Raw genomic sequence first — 20,008 nt, 5'->3', positions numbered from 1 at the left:
AGATGTAATAATAAATTTACTTACGTTTGAATATTTTTATTTTTTCACAATTAGCTATAAATATCTGTACACAATTTGCATTGGCATTATATACATAAAGTATTTCAGATTTACCGCATCAGCTTTCATCTGTACCTTAAATTGACTGAATGCGTATGTCAGCGTACACTTTTTTATCAGTTTTTAACATTCGCTTTTGTACCTCGGTAACAAAGTTTTAAGTTGAGATTCTAGTAAGTAATTGAAGAGAGTAATCTATTAAAATTATTTGCTATCTTTTTTGGAATTATATGCGAAAACAGATGCGAGAAATATAAAACACTCAGTACATTCAGAACGTGTGCTCAATTGAGAAAATTTAATATCCTAACATTTTTTTTATTGGCGAAGATTGCAATTACGCTGCTTATTAATTCGTACAGCGACTTAGGCGAAAATATTCTTGCGAACTTGGCGAAAAATCTGCCTAAAATACGGCTACGATAAAAAATCTGAGTAACAGAATATCGCAATATTGTGAATCAAAGGGCAGTGTTGCTTTATTTATGAAAAATATATAGCCTTTTTCCTGTTATACTACTATTTAGCAGAGACTGTCGATTTCGCCCTATATAAGTAAATTTTATTAAAAAAAGATAGAAAATGGTACGCTTCTATTGATAAAATAACTAAAGCTATCGTCGATCGAGTTTTAGCTAACATTCACGCTTTTATTAATGGCAGCAGGGCGGAAGAGGGTACTTTTATATATACGTACACACGTATGTGTCCATACATATAAAACTTATCTCAATCCGCCCGTAACAATCTCCTCTCAATAATCCGAGTACATCGGTATTTTTATACAGTATTTACAGGCGCCGCTGCAGCAGTAGTCTGAGCAAGTGACAGATTCACAGAACCAAACTTCTAGTACTTAACACCATAATATCACATTCACAGAAACGTTTAGTCTTACATATTTACGGACAGAAGTACAAAACAATTTTCCGAGCGTATGTGCAGTTTGACACTTTTTTTTACCATGCAACATATGCAAAATAGAATTCGTAGTTGCTGATATTTCGTTCATCTTTAAAACAAATAGGAGAGTCATAATAGCGAATTGATTGCCGCAGCTGGATATACAGTGGGGATACAAAAAATTTTAATCAAAGAGCTACGTTTAAATATAGCTGCCACAAGAACACATTCAAGGTAAAAAAAAAAATTAAAAAAAAAGGAAAAAAAAACAAGAAATAGAATAATAATCAGTATTTAGCGCTGCATGCAGCATCCAGCTTACAGTTCCGTTTCCGTTAACAAATGGAAGAGTCGTAATAATGAATTAAAATTCGATGAAGGAACAATTTACAGTACAAACTGACAAGATTATGAAAAAGAATGAATGAATACACAACGCGCGTGTCATGGTTGCTTTCCTTTTTTTTTTTTTTCTTTACAAAAGTATAAATTAACGGCAGATCATGGATTTGGCACTTACATGCAGTACTAATATCAATCAGTATGATTGAATTTCCGTATCGAAACTTTTCATTTTCATAAATGATCAGATCGCCTTACTCATTCTACGTTATGTAAATAATTAAAAAGACTGCAATCGATCGTTCACGGTTCTCTCACAAATCATCATCGAAATCTTCCAACAAGCGAATAAGTAGGCTTACGCAGGTAAATCTCGTTGAAACATACTTATAGACTATGCCTCTAAACTGAAAGTATCGTTATCCTCGCCGTTGTGCAACAATTGTAACGAGCACGGCGTTAAGACCCTCTTAGACGTTACGAATCGTCGTGCTCGGTCACCTGATTTATGGTCATCATCGACCTCGCCGATTCTTCCAGGATCCGACTGTCGTCGTTGTCTACTAGGTATTGGAAGTTCTCCAGATTTATATCCGTCGTGTCTAACGTCGCGCCAAACGCATCCATGTTTTCGTCGGAATCTTCTACCCGAATGTTGCTTCCAGCGTCATCTACATAAAACAGAGCGTTGAGCGCATTCTTTAACGGCTTGGAAATATGAGGCGCGTCCCAAATTCATTACTTTTATTTCTAATAACATTCTTTCATTCTCTTATTTAAAATTACGTCTGATTGTAAGACGTTATAATGTAATGTACCTTGCATAGTATTGGTGAGTTGCTTTTGCCTGGCGAGTATTTCCCTGCTTTCCAGCGAATTAGAGGAATCTAAGAGATTTGCTACCTGAGATTTCATGCTCTCGTTAATGTCTTTATTGTTTCTGCAGAGAGAGAAAAAGTAACTCATTAAGATATCTTCAAGTTTCGTCGTATATTTGATTTCTTGAGGCACACATTTATATGTTTTATTTACTTCAAACTTCATCAAAAAAGATACAATAAAAATTAATGACGAATAAATACTCGCTTGTTAGATAATTATAAATAAATTTTAAATAAAACTAGTTTTTTTACAGCTTTAATAAATTCGTCCTTGGAGAAGTTAAGTGTTGACCGTTACAATTTCTATTGTAACTATGATCTGAACTAACCTGTGCTGCTTTTCTTCTAACGCGAGAGTGTCAACGGGATCTGTTTTCAGAGCCGACTTTCGATCGACCGTATTTGCGTCGTTGTTGCATTCCTCCTTTAGCAAGCGCGCATTGTTTGGTATCACAGTTTTAGATTCCGAGTTAAGACCGTCAGGCGGGTCGAAGAGCTGCGACAGAGCTTTGTTCTTGTCCGTCAGATCGTGTCGCAGAGCCGTGACCACGGATACAACCGCTGTTTTTCCAGACTGCAAAACGCTACTGTAAGTACAATATCGAGGGGACAAACCAAAGTAATGCCGACGAGGAAAAAAAATAAGAAAAAACTATTTTTTACATTTGTTTTGACGGATTCTGCATTCTGCGGAGAGTTTGCAGTCGGTAGCGCAGTCTTTGTTTGATCCCCATTATTCAGGGAGATATGATGCGGTTGAACACTAATCGAATTTGTATTATGCTGACTCGTAACGCATAAATTCTTTCCTCCTATTATTACTTTTCCTAGTATTTCCTGAAAAAAAGCCGGTAACTGTCAATGCAATGATATATCGATGAATTGGACTTGAATTACCGTTTGATTCATCCTTGCATTTCATAGAATCGATTTAATAGAATACCTTGCCTGCATGCGATAGCGTGACACCTTTCGTGTGACCCTTCTGGATAACGATCACATTAGTCTTGGTGTTTAATTTAGCGTTAGGGTAATGAGGTATATTTACAACTTTCTTGGAATTTATCGTAGCACCCTGAAAAGTTTGCATTTTGAAACTTTTGTAATTTTCTTAATCTATTTTTTGGGCATTGTTGGATTTCAACAACACAGATCAAATAAACGGAATTAATTTTAAACTTACGGTTTTGGCAGTGGATTGATTAAAAATCTTGATTTGTTCAGATGGCAGTTTCTTACACATTAATGTTTCAGAAGGTTGCTTAATCTGAGGTGGCCCAGGACCGCTCGATACCGTGGTACCAGGATACACGGCCACTGTATGTCGATGCGGAGTACCTAAACATTTTATTTGCTCTTATGATTTCATAATATTTAAGATATACTAAAAATAATACGGCCTCTTCACACTTCTTCCACATTTGTATCAACAATAGGCTTACTTGACATTATGGCTTCGTGTATGATTGACGCCATAGATCGTTTATTACATGACGGATTCGAGTTAGTGTTTTCAGATCTTGCACTTTTCTGTGTATTATCTGAGACAAAGAAAAAATCTTTAATGTTTGAAATAACATAGAAATAGATTGTGAATATGGTGTAAAAAAATTTTTTTAAATAAAATTTTATCTAGATTCGAAATACAAACGTACTTGCGACATCTTGAGAGTGCGCGTCTTTATTTTCCGACTGTTCCTTTAGCGGCGTGTTCAATGTACTGCTCGATACCGCCGGCACTATTTTTGTACTAACTTTATTCTTTATGATACTTGGTACCGTCGTAGGCTCGCTAGTATTACTTGTGCACACAGAAATTGTTGTAATGGCTACAGGTTTGTCTGATGAAACTGCTGTGTGTCCACTTAAGTATTCTGACGCTGTTATGCTCTCTTTAGAATTTGAATTTGCTAGGATAGAAAAATTAAACATTAAGTAAAAGATCTATAGAAGATATTCAACTTACAATGTAAATATTAAGCTACTTACTACAAATATTAAAATATATCAAATTTTTGGTGAAAAAATAATAGCAAAATCTGATAATTTAAAAACATTATATATCTTTACATATTATTTGATTGTATTTCCAAAAAAATTCAATATTGCGAGTGAGAAAAAGAAATACTGACTTGAAATCTCATCAGTAGTAGAAGAAATTACTGCAACATTTTGATGATGCGTAATTGCTGATGGTACTTGCGACGATGCTTGCTCATTTTCAACTGTCCAAAAATTGTGGTCTAATGGTGTGGTTTTAGATACCACTAAAACTTTATTCGGTGGTGCTGCTGGCAATGGAGAAAGTTGTTTGCGCTTTTCAGGAAGTCTTGATATCTTAGGTGTTTCAGAAACTCTACTGACTTTATCTTTATCATCTATCTTTTCGTCTTTGGCCAAATTTGAATTCTACAAATAAAATTATATTATTATTAAATATGAAAACATATTTTTAACATATTAATATAATACAATTGGTTATTAAAACATTTAAAAAAATAATTATGTAAATTCATTATATTTTTACATACTTCCTCTAAGATTTTGCTAATATCAAGATCATTCTCAAGACTGCATAATTTTGTGTGAACAGATAAATTTTCCTCTGTTTGCACTTCACTTTGTGATTCACTTTCAGCAGCTGTGAATGAAGATATATGTAAAATATAATTAATTTAAATTACATAACTTAAATACGCTATTGTAATTGTTATTTTAATGAACCTGTCGAGTTTGCATGCCATCTAGGAATAACATGTCTATTAGGTTTCTTCTCGTCTGCGATTGTAGTTGCGAGAGATAAGCTATTTGCCAGTGTTGTGAAAGCAGATCGCGCTTTTAATCTTGGCATGAGAGGAATAGTTCGGCGACTTTCGATGGCCCAATCTGTACCGGTATTTGGACCATTGAGTCTGCATCACAGTAATTTCACATTATTTAAACAAATAAATCAACTTTCTGCAATATTGTAATGCATTTCTACACTAGTTTGTAATGTAACAAGCTTCATAAACTACTTTTGTTTAATTTCCACAATAGTTTTATGTGCATTGTATAAATATTTCTATTTTATCGGTTTTAAATTCACAAATACATACTGTTCTGCTATTGTGGCAAGCATATCATCATTCACAACTCTCCGTACTTCAGACCGGTGCCTTTCGTTAGAAATGTGTAATACTTTAGCAAGTTCTTGTAACAACTTTTGTTTATCATTAGTAAAAGGGCCTTGAGCACGTAGGACAGAAACCATACTTCCATAAGCATCCGATTCTGCAGAGCACAAAAGATCACACATATTATTAGAATATAATATAAAAAAATAATTAATCTAATAATGTGTTATTAATTTTATAAGATTTAGGTCCATTTATCATTAAACTTTTATTAAATCAATATATAATATATATTTAGTACTCAAAATTAAATTATGCCGCTAAACAATTATCAAATACATGTAGCTTATAGAAATATATTATTGTACAATCATGTATGTAAAATAATGTATCTATCTACAATAATATGTACAATAGTATGTTATAAATTTATATATTTTATTTTACTTTAGCCATATTCTATATATTTATAAAATATATTTTTCAGTAAACATTATAAAATTCTTATGTATGTATAAAATATGTGAAACTTGATTTAATATTCTGCTTTATATTCGCTGACAAATGTATTACTTAATTTCACGCTTTATCTATGCAATGCAAAGGTCGTCTTCTAATGTTAATGAGGTGAGAGCAGTCGCATTGAGATTCTAGAAAGATTAAAAGAATGCAGAGTTTTGACTTATATTTTAATTCCCAATTAGTGTTATATTTAAAAGCGCAGCTGTCCAACTCTAAGCTTTATGCATCTAATATAAATATCAAATTCAATACTATCATGGCAAAAGAACTGTTGCATTTAGTAATCGAGTAAGAAATAAAAATTTGTCTTCCATATCAAAGTATATCATTAAATACACATTCTAGAAATCTGATAAACGTGATTCTCGAGTTTCACGAGAAACAAACGAAGCAGAAACTATAATTTCTACGTTGTATTATCATTGCATTGCATAGAAACGCAGTGGAAATAATCTCGCGTTTACAATAGAATATTTATGTAACATAAAAATTAGATGAGAACCAAGAAGCGGCATAGTTAGGCTTGCTCTCTAACAAAGCAATTATTCAGGCCACATAACCTTACCGAGGCGTCGCAAGCATTTTTTGCACTCGTCACGAGTCATCTCCGGCCGCATCGGCCACATGATTTTTGTGACTCTTCCACAACCGGATCAGATCACTTGAATAAAACGACGGAATCGGCACGCGTCTCCCACATTTCGAAACCCCCGTTGACAGTCCAGCGAGTTGTCGATGAAGTTCTCGCGCTAGTACTATTTTGTTATCATTATTATTATTGTTTCTTTGCTTGTTTCAACGTTGGTAGCTCGATATTTAGAAACTCTAGTCCCCAATTAAATGTCGCTATCGTCGCTATGCATGTAAAAAAGTTTTATAACCCTAAAGGCCATCACACACAAAATGACATAACTGCATATGCATAGCATAAGACCGTCTCGACCAATGAGCATGCTATGTAAATCAATATGGCGCCTTTATGCTAGATGTTCATTGGTCGAGACGGTCTTATGCTATGCATATGTAGTTATGTCATTTTGTGTGTGATGGCCTTAAGTGCCTATCTAGACAAACTTGCATAGTCGCATAAACATATGCATAAGGAAATTGATTGGTCCATTTCCTTATGCATTTGCTTATGAACCAATCAATTTCCTTGTGCATATGTTTATGTAACTGTGCAAGTTTGTCTGGATAGGCCTTAAGCCAATCGACCAATCACAGCGAGTCACTCGCATTACTGCTCACTGTGATTGATCGATTTGCTTACACCAGCGTAACCACGCGATTACAACTAAAACTTTTTTACGCGTGAAGACTACAAGAGAGAAAACAACATTCCTCAAAGCTTCCTTTCTCTTTCTAAATTCTCACTCTGCGAATGCCATGAGCAATTTATATCTAGAGCAGTGTTGCTAGACGGGACGCTTTTTTTGCGCATGCGCTTGAAAATCGGTCTCAATAGAGTACTAATGTCGAAAAAAAAAGAGTACTTTTAGATCCCCTATTTAAAAATTGTTGAAATATTCGACTCCATTTCGCGTAATAAATTTTTTTCATTAAATAGTTTAAAGATTTTAACAATATTTAAACTATTTAAACAATGTATTTGCCAAATATAATCTTATTTGATGTAGCCCATCGAACTTTTCGTTGTGCATCCAACACTACACCGTACTACAGCATACACCGCTGAAATCAAAGATGTATGCGTCGCTCATGCGCGAAAGAGCGTCTCGTCTAGCAACACTGATCTAGAGGTTTGTCGCGTCGTATGCTCCAACGTGCTCTATAAGATAATACTATAGATTGGAGCATATTGGAGCACGTTGAGGCATGTGGCGCGAACAAACCTTTGATATTTATGCATAATTTAAAAATTAATCGATTAAAATAAACCTTGAAAATAAATAAAAAATCTAATGATTCACGCAATTAATGCAATTTTAAAACATTGCTTTTTTTTCTAGTATAATGATTGAGAATGACAAGATAGTTTTTCCTGCTTTTGTAGTAATAAATCGAGATTTTTTTTGCACGCGCATCTCTGTCTCTTATTTCTGCATTATATAATTTTGATTCTTTTTAATCGTACAATTTTTAATTTTAAAATTAAAGTATTGCACTTATTATTCTTTTTATTGTGTTACTTTCAGTTTAAAATTTTTATTTTAAGAACCATTTATCGCAACAATTTATTAATTATCTCATATATTTAAAATCTTGAATAACTAAAATTAAATTAAATTAATAAAATAAAATAAAATTAAATCTATTCTAATTCTAATTTTTTTGTTTTACAATTTTTGTATTAAAAACTTTATTATTCACACATTTGATTTAATTTAACTTTGAAAATCTGCTATAATTAATGTATTTCTTAACTTATTCATAGCAATCTTCAGTGTAGTTCACGTCGACGCGCTGTCACGAAGATGACAAGAACAGCTGTTGACTGTTGTTCCTACGAAGCGTGAACATGGCCGCCGAGAAATCGATAGAAGAGCGTGAGGAATTGTATTCATTCCATGTCGTCGCGACGACGACTTCTCGCGGGGCACAACTTCGCAATTGTTGCCTGTAAATGTGCCATTCTGCCGGATGACATCGTGAGAAGATCGTTCTTTGTGTGCGCGCGTCGCACACTACCACCGACGCCGACATCGTGCAGCTGATCTGTGAAGACTGGTGAAAGTGTTCCGAATAGTTGTCGAACCATGGAGATGCCGTGCTGATTCACGATCAACGCGATGCGCTGGGCTCAGGGAGATCGGCCGTATCGAAAGTTCCTAATATAAACTTAGGTAGTAGCGTAATAATATGATACAACAATTGAAATTAGCTTTATCAAAACGAAAGAAATATCTTTCCTATACAAGTATTTTCACTTTCTTTTATACACTAATAAAAACAAATTATGTCTGCCTTCAATTAGCTTTAGTTATATAATAATACATAATTAATTTCTCGACAGAATAAAAATATTTTTATTCGCGCAGTTCGTGCAATTTCTATTCACGCAATTAATGCAATTTTGAAACATTGTTTTTTTTTTTTCTAATATAATGATTGAGAATGACAAGAAATAGTTTTTCCTGCTTTTATAGTAATAAATTGAGATTTTTTTGCACGCGTATCTCTGTCTCTCATTTCTGCATTATATAATTGTTTAAAAAAAATTTGCTCTACTTTATACACAAACTTTAATATTACTTGTATAATTTTTTTACAGCTGTATCTTGGAGTTTGCTAATATTTATGGAGGAAAGATTGAAGTATCGACAGCTGTGGCTCTAATATGCATATTGGGAACTCTCTTCTCTCGTTACGTACACATAGTGGGGTGATACATGACAGTAAACGCTCCAACATATCTTATTGCTGATATTCGCCGAAGGAGAATTACTTCATCTTTAGTATGGTCATTGAGAGTCGTCTCTTACATACGCGCAGTGCAATGTTATTTACGTAACAGTCTATACAGCTTGCATCTCGACGTGTGCTGTACTTAATACTTGTTGAGGCAGAAGTCACATCCTCAACTGCGGTTGAATTTAATATGGACACTTTGGAACTGGCTCTAGTAGCTATTATTACATTCATCTGCGGTATACTATGTACCTTGGCGTTGGAAGTCTACTTGTTCAAGAGGTACCTAGAGTCAGGGCCTCAGGCTGCTTCACCGCAGAGGCAGCTGCAGCATGGCAAGGCGCAGTTACCTAAGGAGCTGGTGGAACAGATGCAGGAGGAACAGGCGAATTCCAACAATATGTCCCGCCAGGCAATGTCCCAAGGCAATGAGAACCTAGCGATCAATTTGACCCTGCAATTCCTCTTTAACGAGCTGCGAAACGCCGAACGAGTGCGCCTATGGCTTTATAGAAAGTTAAATAACGAGTTTAAGGAGCTGTTAACGCAGTCGACGACTGCCAAACTATTAGACAGCGTGAAGGTAAGAATCACCAGTGAAAACATTCAATGTTGAGAATTTTGAAGCGTGAGAAAGCGTTTTTGTAATAAATTCTCCATAATTTTTGCAGTTGAGAGACTTGAATTTAGGCACGCAATTTCCAACAATAAAGGGCTTGGAAGTCGCCGATTCGAAAATCGACGCCGACACTGGTTTGCTGGAATCTTTGGACTTGGCCTTAGATCTACATTACTCAGGAAACTTTCAATTGTCTATAGATGTTAAAATGCTGCTCGGTAAAACAGCCTATATGGCGTTGCAAGGTACGTTATTGCGCGACCGAATAAAGGAAAAGAAAATAGATATCGAGGGTTATTGTATTGTTATTGATTTTTGCAGTAAAGCGCGTGAGCGGTAAAGCTAGGCTACAATTTACTCGTGTACCTTATACGCACTGGTCATTGAGCTTTTATTCGGACCCAATCTTGGAGTTGGAAGTGCAGTCGCAGTTCCAAGGTCGTCAGTTACAGCCGCAGATAATTTCAATCATTACCAGCCAAATTAGGAAGGCGGTGAAACGAAAGCACACTCTACCTCGTTACAAAATGCGTTACAAGCCATTCTTCCGAAGATTAAACGATGAAGCCGTGGATCTCTCAGAAGTAAGATTCGTTGTCTTTACATTCATTCGTCGGAAAATCGCCAAATTAGCTTCCGATTTCAATCTTTTTCCCCGAAAAATCTTGAAGTATCTTGATTTAAGAAATATAATAGAATGGCATCAAGAGCCGTCGCAGGATGTTAGTGCTAAATTTTTAATTTATTTTCATAAAGAATTTTTTAATAAATTAGTCTACAAGAGACAGTTAGATTGTACACCGATCTCAGATCGAGATACCTAATGTGTACGAAATTATAAGTATATTGTTCTCATATATCGAGAAACATTAACTTACATATAGGAATTATTGGAGAGAAAGGAAGAGAGAAAAAATATCAGGGCGCGAGTCGGGAATTGAACCCGGGTCTTCCGCTTGCCGGGCGAATGTATCTTGATTTAGTTTTACAAAGTGCATTTTTACATCGCCACATTGTTTCACCAGGTTGCTAGCACTCAACTCACTCCGGGATACTTGGAGGTTGTATTGCTGGAGATCAGCAGACTAAATCTCGCGCCTATCACCTTCAACAGCGAGGACGGTATGTCGCAGGTGGAAGTATATTGCACGATCAGCGTAGATTCCACTCCGTGGATATACTTGACGCAGTACGGCGGCGTCCCGTACATGGTGCTCGACTTGATCATCAGCAAGACAGGCTCCCAGCAGCTGGGCGTGGTGTTCAAGCAGGAGGTCGTGCCGGAGATCGGTCAGATGTGTGTGCTAGTGGAAACCATAGTGTCCGGTAGCCCGGCGGCGATCGCCGAGATGAGGAAGGGCGACATTCTGGTGGCGGTGGACGGCAAGAAGGTGTCGAGCATGAATCAAGTGGCGAAGTTCGTCAAGTCCGCCGTGCAGCGACGCTTCATCATCAGGGTGGAGAGACGATACTCGAAGGCGGACTCGAGCGAGAGGGGGCAGAAAACGGACAGCGAGAGGACGTCTCTTGGCGAGAGGAAAGCATCGAAGAGCATCGATTCCGTGTGCAGAGCAGGGGTGGACAGTCCGAGCGCGGAAGACGCCGGGAAGATGAAGTTCGAGACGCAAATCAAGTTCTCAGACTTACGGGACTCCGACGTCGATCTCGCGGACGTACGACCGGACACGAGCAAGCTGTTTAAAAGGAGGAAGAGCAGCATTCATACGGAAGACGCTGCTCAGACACCGGAAACCACGCCGTCTCGACGGATCTCGACGATCTCCACGTCGTCGGCGTCGTCCAGTAACGTTCAGTTTTATCTTTCGGACGACAGCAGCGCGATGAACGTCGCCGATTTGTACTATAGCACGAAGGAGAAGCCGTACGCTTCTCTTATCACCTTCGAGGAGACCAAGAGCTTTCGGATCGATTCCGAGCTGCAGTATCTGAACGTGGGCGTGTGGGGCCGCGTGAAGGGTGGTGAGACGCCCTCGAGATTGCTGGGCTACATAAACGCGCCTGTGAAATTAATCCTGGCACAGTGCTGCACCTCTTCGACAGGACATTATTTGAAATGTCACGCCTTGTTGCCGCCGGAAAGTGGTAAGTGTGTAACAAAACTTACAGAACTTCTTATTGCAATATAATTGCAAACTTTTACTTTCATATAAAATTCACGCTAATTTTCACGCAGTGTATTTTCTATGGAATCAAATCTCGACTCTGTCAAAGGAGAATTAATCAGAGAGTAATTACAATATGTTTTAAAGCTTCTTTGGCGACGTCCTACGTAAGATTACACGGCTACTCGGGATTCGATCCGACGCTCTGTTATGGCGACATTCTGCTGTCATATGTGTGGGAGTCTTGCCGACCAAGCGATCACGCGACTGGTGATTCTGGGAAGAAGGAGAACGCGGAAGCTGCCAAAACTCAACTGATCACGAGCGAAGAAGTCGCCGACAGAAAGATGCACGATTTTATCAGGACGCACTTCCACAGGGCGACGCACTGCGATTTTTGTACGAAAAAGGTAATTGCCATCGAGTGAAGCGATTCACACGCAATCAAGAATTTATACTCGATTGTCCACGTGTTAGACAGAGATCCGTTTAATTACGGATCCGCATAACTAAAATTTGTCACACCCGGAATCTGTGAAATGCAAGACATTACATCATAAAGGATCAGCGTTATCTCATTTTATTTTCATCGTTTACGTTTATTCTACTTTGAGATTATCTGGAATGCTTTGTGCGCAGATTTGGCTGAAGGATGCGGTGCAGTGTCGAGACTGCGGCATGGTATGTCACAAGAAATGTGAGGCGCGCTGCCAAGCATCTGGTACGTGCGGCGCAGAGAGCCTAGCAACCCTGGCGATGGAGGCCGATGAGATCGAGCCGAGCGTCGGGGATATCTCTAGCCCGGAGATCTCTCTGACCGGATGCGAAGATAATGTACAGGTACTCAAGACAGAATTTTAGGGCGTTTTGTTATTCGCGAGCGTAATTGGCAATGTTTTGAGGTCTCCGTTGCGACATACGATGCTTACACACAGTACAGCAGATTTGGACCAAAAGGGGAAAAGATAATCTTTAATATTTAAATATCTTTATATATTAAACCCAGAGAGTTTTTGCCAAAATTTTATTATAAATGGATTCTACGTTTATTCAAGAATCTGTGAATGAAAGAGAGCATGTATATATATGTATATATATATAATTATATATATATATATATATAAATTATTATATAAAAATAAGAATTATATATATTATTATTGATTTTGAAAAATATTAGTTTTGCGGTATTTTTTTAGAGTTTATTTTAATATTTTTCAATATTGATCTCTTTATGATATGGAATGTTACTTTCTAGTCCGATCCTGCATATCTTATGATAATCAAATAATTAAATTATTATTTTATATATTTATATTTTGATTTAGACAGTGCAATACTTTTTTTATATTTACACAATTGTACAATACTTGCGAACGCATTGTGGCATCGATTTGATTGTCAATTATATTTTTTCAAGCGATTAATGTTTTATTTTCTTATTATTTTTTAACCAGAGTTTTTGGTTTTTTTAATATTATAATTTAAATATGTTATAATGTTTTGTTATAATGTTACAATATTTTGGTTGTTATCAGTGTAATAAGGATGTATACAAACATTTTTAATATTTATGATATTTATTATTTAAAATATTTCTATAAGTATAGGAATAACGAACTTAATTCTGCATTTTAATAATGGCTAGTTTATTCGTTCATTCTTTTTTTATTGTTATTATTTTTCGTTATTACTTTTTTATTACTATTTTTACTGTTGTTAATTACACTAAAAATCAAGTTTTATTTATTTATATCTATTTATATCTATTTATATCTATTTCAAAAAATAAATCTGTCTTTAGAATTCCAAAATTTAAAAAAACATACCGAAAATGTCCACGAAAAAAAATAGCAAGGAATAAAATCATTATATAAACAATCTTAGAAATACAAACTGAAAAGCATTGCTTTTTGAATAAATTATAGAAAGCTTGTGAATTTTTAAACCAAATCTCGATTTTGAACTGAAAAACTTACATATATAACGGCCCAATCATTTAAACCACACATAAAAAAACACACATAAATTTATTTGCAACATAGAAGAATCTAAGAATCCGGCGTCTTGACAAAAACTGGAAATATTTTCGGTTTATGAAACAAGTAAAAAAAGAAATAGAATGCATTATATGTGCACAATCTCTGTCAAACCAGACAGAACAAATAAATAATTATATAGAAAGTTATTCTTCACAAGAATTAAAATCTTATAACGATTGGGTATTTAAATATGCAAGATAAGAAAAAGATATTGTTAAATGTATAATTTGTACCATACCACTCTGAACACTGATCCAAAAGACAGATCCAAAAGTTATCATTACTACATATCGATAAAATATAGAAGCGTGTTTGGCAGCATGTTATGTGGTTTAAGGGATTGTACGATTTTCGAGAATTTGTGCGTATCTTTGAACGCATCTATCTTGATATTTTGTATACGAGAAGCAGAAATTGTTAAGCGTGATTCACATTTTGTTGTTGGCAATAAAACAAATTGATCATATGCACTTTGGGGAGGTGAAGGTTCTTTGTAAAGCTTGCACCTTGACCTTGCCTTCATTTTTGATTGAATATATATGCTGAATTACACACGTATGAGTAGATAGAGAAATTTCATTTTTTTCTACACAAAACCAATATTTTCGTTGTCGGTAAAGTATGCAATCTGATATACATGCTTGTTTGAAATATTCAACAATGAAATTTGAAAACTATTATTCCAAATACATGCTTTTATGACTTTTTGGACTACGCAAACTCTTATGATGCACTGTTCAATAATGGTAGACTTATATCTTACTTATTCAACATATTTCAAAAATGTGTCGTTTGGATTCTATACTTTATCGATGAAACAACGTTAAAATAGCGCGATTAATCTCACGATTTTGATTATTTTACGGATAGCTCGGAATATTGAAAAAGTATTAATCCATTTGAAATCCATTGGTCGATTAATCAGGGCGCAAGTATGATGGCCGTGAAGGCTAGTATAGCTAACACTCTGTTGGGCCTGAAGAAGGCTGGAAGTACCAGTTGCTTGGCCCCACCGGCTTCCGGTATTGGTCTGGCATCTCGCAGTCTTCCCCCAAGTCCCTGTGCATCCCGCAAGGTAGAATAATAACACGCATTTGTACGGCCGAAGCGGAGAAGGATCGCATGCTCTCTATATTCATTTCTTCGGCTTAAAATAATTTTAAAGTGTTTCACGACACAATTAGAATTTTAATAATAAACAAGCATCGCAATCTTAACGAATGGAAGTTGTAAGAATTCAAGGCTGCAATACTGTAATTCAGACAATGTTAAACATAATTACATGTACATTGCTACTTTTTTAATAAAGAAAATATGTCGAAGCATATTTCGTTGTCAGCATTTTGCTTTTTCAAAATTATCTTCAACTTCACACGACTAAGAAACTGTTTGTAATGCGGAAATGAACGAAATACTCTTGATGCTATCGATATGAATGTGCGTATGAAACTCTTCATTCAGTTGCGGTTTTATTGGAGTGCAACAGACTTTCTCCGCTTCGCTTTTTTTCCACTACATTTTCTCAAACCGGAACGAGAGGAGAAAATATGCTCTTTGGAAGAGATTTTCGATATCTTCCGGTCCTCCGCTTAAACCATTCATTCGCTTCAGCCATTCTTTCATCCGTCATGCCTTACATTCATCAAGGTGTTCGTTAATTCGCACGCAAGAATGCAAGAGATAGAGTGATCGATGTCTGTGCATAGTGACGCTGAATGATAGAACTTGAGGCAACACTTCGGTCAAACATTAATTATTCCCATTAATTCCTTAGAAGTCGAACATCACGCATGATCTCTCAAAAATGTCTTGTGACAAATCGTTATCGATTGTCCAAAACTGCTGCAAGTTTTCTCATTCACGAGGATTTTCATCGATAAAGCGCTGCTCATCACTGATTGCATTGCACCTTAAACACTGGAGGCAAGCTTACACACGGACCATATAGATATAAGAGAAAACAAAACAAAACAAAAAAAATTATTGCGACTCATGCATAATCGGCTCGACCGCTTTGATCATGTCACACTTTTCGGCGTAACATCGAGCGAGGATTCCCTACACAGAGACCGCGTCGCATTAATCGATTTGATCGAATTGTTGAAACGTTTAGAGTTCATTGGCCGGAGGTCTGGGAATAAGTCCTGACCTCTTGGAGGGTGCTGAGCCAAGTGTTGCAGCTCCACTTGTAGCCGGTGACCTGGACGAGGGTCTCATGTCGAGGGCCAGGGACACCGGCAAGTTCCTGTACAAGTATTTAGAGCCGCAGGAGCGTGTCGACAAAATCAACACTATGGTACGCAGAAAATGGTTCTTTTCGTAATTTTATTAGCTTGTGTGATCATTAATTTCGGATTTCTTTTTGAATATATTCGTCTTTTATCGGGCAAAACGCGGCCCAATTAAGACGTGAATAAATATTCGTTTTTCGAAATTATTTATTACACAGCATAAAATAAAATATTCGATTTGTTTATCTTTATTCATGGACTGTTGAATTGAAGAATCGGGATTAAAAGATTCAAAAGCTTGAAATCTTAGATCTCTCAAACGAGTGTATCTTTCGTAGATGACCAAATTGAAGAACGCGCTGGACGCCGAAACTACCTCAAGATTAGAGTTATCCCACAATGGAGACGCGGATAGCATGAAGTTGATCGCGCAAAGTGACCTACGAGTGCAGGCGCTAAGCGTGTTGCTTCTGCACTATTGCGCCGGCTTGCAGCATGCACAAGAGGCATTGGATCGACCAGCAACCAACAAGGAATCTTAACGCGATAAACAGCAGCTTTAAAAGGATGTCGCAGTATCTCACTCTATCCTGAGAAATGCGAAAAACACGGAAAATGTAATAATGTTGACAATGGAATAATAATGAATCGCTTTCGTCATTTCTTTTGTAACGAGCCGCGAGTAGTCGACGATGTTACATTGATCTTATGATATTGACGCCATTTTTAATATTATATTGTAATATTATTATGATGTTGTACGTAACACTGCACGGAGATATTTATATTATTGTGCACAGAAATAGGGAACAAGTATTGGACGTTATTTATGGTTGCATTCCATTGAACACCAGAAACATTTATAATTGTATTCTATATGTGTGTCAATTTTTATTCACTTTTGCTATTTATTGTATAATATTTTTGGAAAACACATTGTATAGCATTATTATAACGGTACATTTTCCAAAATTTAGCGTTAATGTAATATTGTATACATCACATATATATTTTAACACTACAATATAACAGGTGACTTTAAATATTGCGCCATAACTGTTCCAAAGTGTATACTACATTAGTCAATTGATCGAATTTTAAACACTATTTACGTGGGTGTCAATAAGGTAAAATAGGTCAAATATAATTATTAATTTATATATATTCGAATTTCAATCTTGTAATGATCAATCTTCGACAAAGAAATGAAGTTCAACAAGTGTGTTTTTCACTCAAGATCCAAAAAGAAAAGCTTCGTATTATTTTCTCATTAAATTTATAGAATTTAATGTTAACAATCCGTTTTATACGTAGCTTTTGCGCTTTGCAGGATTAACCGAAATTCTGTACGTGTTACGAGACAAGCGTAACACAATTTCACATACGTAAGCTAATATAGTATAGAAATATAGTGATTTTATCAACTTTACTTTCAAAAGTTTATGAATTTTCGTATTGCAATTTGCATTGTGTAGCTAAATAATACTCAAAGAGCGTTGTCACACGCTGGGATATTATTGTTCACCAAGACGGAACACCAAATTTGTTGAGGTATTGTTCTAGTATTACTACATTATTATAATAATATAATTACAAAATGTATGTATATTCACGTAAAAGGAACTGCGTGTATACTCACAAGAGGATGCTTTAATTTGCGAAAGGATGCGCTACGAGTAAAGCTTTCCGTGAAAACAGTGCGATTCCTTAAATACAAATGCATTTTATGTAATGACAATTTTGTGCGATATATATTGCATTCGCAAATGTGATATGTGAAAAACACATTATTATAAAACTTAAACGAGACCATTTATAAATTGAAACGATGATTCTATCGCGATCGTAAAACAATCTGTACTGAGCGATCGATGTACAATTGTGCAAATTATGCCAAAACCTATGTGATAAGAGAACGCCCGCGTTTTTGGCGACACATTCTAGTTTTTTTTTTTTTATAAATTGTTTTTTTGTTTTATATTTATGTCTTTATTTAATTCTTTCAATACGAGTTTCAAAATTCGGTAAATTTTAAATGTATTATATCAATTGTTTTTTTGTTATATAGTTATAAATATTTTAAAAAAATTCTTTTGAATAACTTAAACTGATAAATCCGAATTGACGATTAAAAGAAAGTTGAATAGATTTTGATACCTCTGTGTTATCTTTATATTTTAAATTATATCACATTTTAATTTATTATATTTATTTATTAAATAACTTGCTTTCACACAGATTGGAATTGCGCGAAGAAAATGAGAAACACAATTACCGCTACTCGACATTTCCCGGCGTTTCGCTTAACAATCGCAGATGGTGCCAAATAACAATTCAGAACATATCCACTGGAACAACTATTACTGAGTGATATTAAACTATACGTTCGCACGTTAGAAGAGTGAAAAGGTATGTTTACGGTATTGAAAAAGCTGGGCATGAAAATATTAATGTTATATTTAGCGTTAAACATGGCTGTCCCGACTTTCTGGCCTCTATTTATCTTAAGATGCATTCGATTTGATTCCGATAGCGGTCGGATGGCCGCGTGTAACGCTAAATACGCGACGTGTGTGTGTGAGTATAGACTTTTGACTGTTAAACCTATAATCAAAGAATTTTACCGCTTTGGCCTAAACCGGCAATGTTGACGACGACCAGAAGAAATCACACGAATTCTGACTGATTCCTTAATCGTTCACAGTGCATTTAATAGACATACGAAACAGCTTCGTATTAGCGAAATCCATCCAATAAGCATTTTTGTGTGGCCGTAAGTTAAGATGTTACGCGTCTCGCGATATTGCAAACTGATGTATTGTCGCTCGTTGTTACTATATATAAAGTGAATATAGATTGTTAAACGAATATCTCACACCGTTTACAATGCGCCTTAGCATGTACCTTCCATGTGCGGTCTGTCGGGTTGTCTGAAGATGCGGGTTTCGATCAGATCATCATTCTACCAACTTAATTGTGGATTAGTTTTTGATACTAGCAATATTTATTTGAAAATAGGCCTAGCGTGTATATCTTCTTATCAGCGCTGAATGTATACTTCTCGAACTTATTTATAAAACTGTATTGTATTCTCTGGAAGTTCTACAATCGCAAAAAAAAAAAAAAAAAAAAAAACAAGCGAACAAGTGCCGCAATAAAGCACTGTGAAATACAGTGACCGAAAAACCATTACACCAAGTCTCGTACGCTCAACATGCAAATACTTCACCGACCGCTCGTCGCAAACTGTGCGACTGCACTTCGTTCACGCGAGTTTTTTTTGTATCTTTATTTTTTCATTCGCACGTGCCGCGGAAGAGCCTGGCGTCGGTAGATGTTGCGGAGATACACAAAAGTCGCAATAAAAGTGCGTCGGATGGGCCACGTGTCGTGCTGCTCGCAACGGGGAAATTCCGCGATGAAAAATAGACGTTTGCGAAAATCGAGGTCGCGCTTGAGTTTTGCGCGTCATAAGCGCAAAACAACGTTGCCGTCACGTGTGCGTTCTTGCGGACGAACCCTTTCGCGATTAACTGAGCCTCACTTCTGCTCGTCACTTTTCCAAGAGGCCTTATTTTCATCGCGCGATGTCGAATAAAATGGGGGCGAATGAATTCGATTCCGAAGGATTTCGAGAAGATTTCATTCGTGAAATTGCGAGTTTGTAATTCAAACGTATAAACAAAAAAATATTGAAATAGATAAATGTGTAGGGGATGAAGGAGGTGTACGTGCTCGCCGACGTATTTTGTGACGTCGTCACCGCTCGCGTGGACGATTCTTGGTAAACGCGAAAACCG

The 20,008-nt window shown here is 36.1% G+C and overlaps 2 protein-coding genes across 3 annotated transcripts; one reads left to right on the top strand and one right to left on the bottom strand.

Moving 5' to 3' along the window:
- Positions 1–15: 15 nt before the first annotated feature.
- LOC105674270 (BRCA2-interacting transcriptional repressor EMSY) lies at positions 16–6,600 on the bottom strand. The gene is made up of 13 exons (XM_012370470.2): positions 6,390–6,600; positions 5,285–5,459; positions 4,911–5,098; positions 4,718–4,827; positions 4,319–4,595; positions 3,842–4,096; positions 3,629–3,727; positions 3,370–3,524; positions 3,130–3,261; positions 2,850–3,023; positions 2,516–2,760; positions 2,124–2,245; positions 16–1,976 (listed from the first exon to the last, which is right to left on the bottom strand). Exons 1-13 carry the CDS (start codon positions 6,448–6,450, stop codon positions 1,783–1,785), a joined length of 2,187 nt encoding a protein of 728 aa, XP_012225893.1. The 5' UTR covers positions 6,451–6,600; the 3' UTR covers positions 16–1,782.
- A 1,556-nt stretch (positions 6,601–8,156) lies between these two features.
- Pdzd8 (PDZ domain containing 8) lies at positions 8,157–19,346 on the top strand. Of its 2 annotated transcripts, XM_012370467.2 has the most exons (10): positions 8,157–8,628; positions 9,057–9,776; positions 9,865–10,057; positions 10,134–10,396; positions 10,838–11,915; positions 12,083–12,345; positions 12,575–12,775; positions 14,903–15,052; positions 16,091–16,273; positions 16,547–19,346. In XM_012370467.2, exons 2-10 carry the CDS (start codon positions 9,384–9,386, stop codon positions 16,748–16,750), a joined length of 2,928 nt encoding a protein of 975 aa, XP_012225890.2. In that variant the 5' UTR covers positions 8,157–8,628; positions 9,057–9,383; the 3' UTR covers positions 16,751–19,346. The 2 variants fall into 2 exon arrangements, with proteins under 2 accessions (XP_012225890.2, XP_067216441.1); XM_067360340.1 differs by lacking the exon at positions 14,903–15,052.
- Positions 19,347–20,008: the final 662 nt, after the last annotated feature.

Source organism: Linepithema humile, chromosome 8 (assembly GCF_040581485.1).
Source record: "Linepithema humile isolate Giens D197 chromosome 8, Lhum_UNIL_v1.0, whole genome shotgun sequence".
In the NCBI taxonomy this organism is placed as follows: Eukaryota; Metazoa; Arthropoda; class Insecta; order Hymenoptera; family Formicidae; genus Linepithema; species Linepithema humile.
The sequence above is the reverse complement of the archived record's forward strand: the minus strand, read 5'-3'. Positions and strand labels throughout refer to the sequence as shown.